This window comes from Propithecus coquereli, unplaced genomic scaffold, assembly GCF_000956105.1.
Source record: "Propithecus coquereli isolate 6110/MARCELLA unplaced genomic scaffold, Pcoq_1.0 Scaffold1447, whole genome shotgun sequence".
Taxonomy (NCBI): domain Eukaryota; kingdom Metazoa; phylum Chordata; class Mammalia; order Primates; family Indriidae; genus Propithecus; species Propithecus coquereli.
Genome location: NW_012138825.1, coordinates 16,295 through 17,415, shown reverse-complemented (window position 1 = coordinate 17,415; position 1,121 = coordinate 16,295). Strand labels below are relative to the sequence as shown.

Here is a 1,121-nt window from a genome sequence, read left to right as displayed (position 1 = left end):
AGGCCTGGGCTTTCCAGTACAAAATCCCTTCAAAAATGCTGAGTTCTAAAAAGGTGGACTTTTAATTAACAAGGAGATGCTTCAAATAATTTTTAGACATGACAATAAAAGAAGCCAAAACTCAAAGAGAGAAAGAAAAATCAAGACGTGAATGCTAAATTTCCCATCACTTGGACTTCTTTGCTTTTTAATAATGAGCTAATAATCTCTAGCATCCCCTTCCTATAATTTTTGCAGGGTCCATGAGCCTCCTTAACTTGTCTGCTAACATTCACGTATAGATGCAGTTTTCTGAGGAAAGGGTGAAAGCGTTCTCATATTCTCAAAAGGCCAATGACTCCCACAGATTAAGAACCACTATTCTGGGGGGTGCAGATGCTTCCAAATCGGGATCTTCCAAGAATACCTGACAGGTGGCAGAAAAACATCACCGTTGTACATAACACGAGGTATCCTTATGCCTTGGCGGCACGGGAAAACAGAACCATAACGACTAAGGGACAAGAAGCTGAAGTTGCAGGGGGGGGGAGCCCCGGCCTTGCAGACACGTAAACCAAACAAAGCCCATAAAGGAAGTTCAGAGATTGGCGGTGGACGCAGGCCGACTGTAGTAGAAAACTGCTTAGGGATGAAATGACCCCCATTGTTGCGAGTTTCAGGGCCTCACTGGCCCACTAGACCAGGGAGGAAGGGAAAGAGATAGCAGGAACAATTAGGCTTGGCGGAGTCCGTCTCTGTTCACCCCCAGCACCTCCTGGGAGGGCTAGGGAGGCTCGGGAGGCCGAGCGGACAGCAGGGAAGACATTCTGACCTGGGGCTGGAGATCGAAGCAGCGGCCCCGCCAGGAATTTACCTTCATAGGGTCGGCGAGGTAGAGCTTCTCGGCCGCGCGGCTGAACTCCTCCCAGGTCTGGAACTGCGGCATCGTGGCCCAGGGTGGAACAGGAGAGAGGCAAGACCGAGTCCACCTACCTAACTACCCACCTCCCGCGGCCGCCCACCGACGCAGCGGTCCCAGCGCCCCAAATGGTGGCGCCTCCTCGCACCAACGTCTCGCGCCATTGGACAACCGCGGCCACACTCGCCCAATGGGCAGGAGGGGTGTTGCCAGGAGGGGGCGG

The 1,121-nt window shown here is 52.6% G+C and overlaps 1 protein-coding gene across 1 annotated transcript in view; it reads right to left on the bottom strand.

Moving 5' to 3' along the window:
* The window catches only part of LOC105806727 (signal recognition particle 9 kDa protein-like), a 13,685-nt gene extending 12,690 nt beyond the window's left edge, over positions 1-995 (bottom strand). Inside the window, exon 1 of the mRNA XM_012639940.1 lies at positions 854-995. Coding sequence (XP_012495394.1) covers positions 854-925 — 72 coding nt within the window. The 5' untranslated portion in view covers positions 926-995. The remainder of the gene's footprint in view (positions 1-853) is intronic.
* Between the last annotated feature and the right edge of the window lie 126 nt (positions 996-1,121).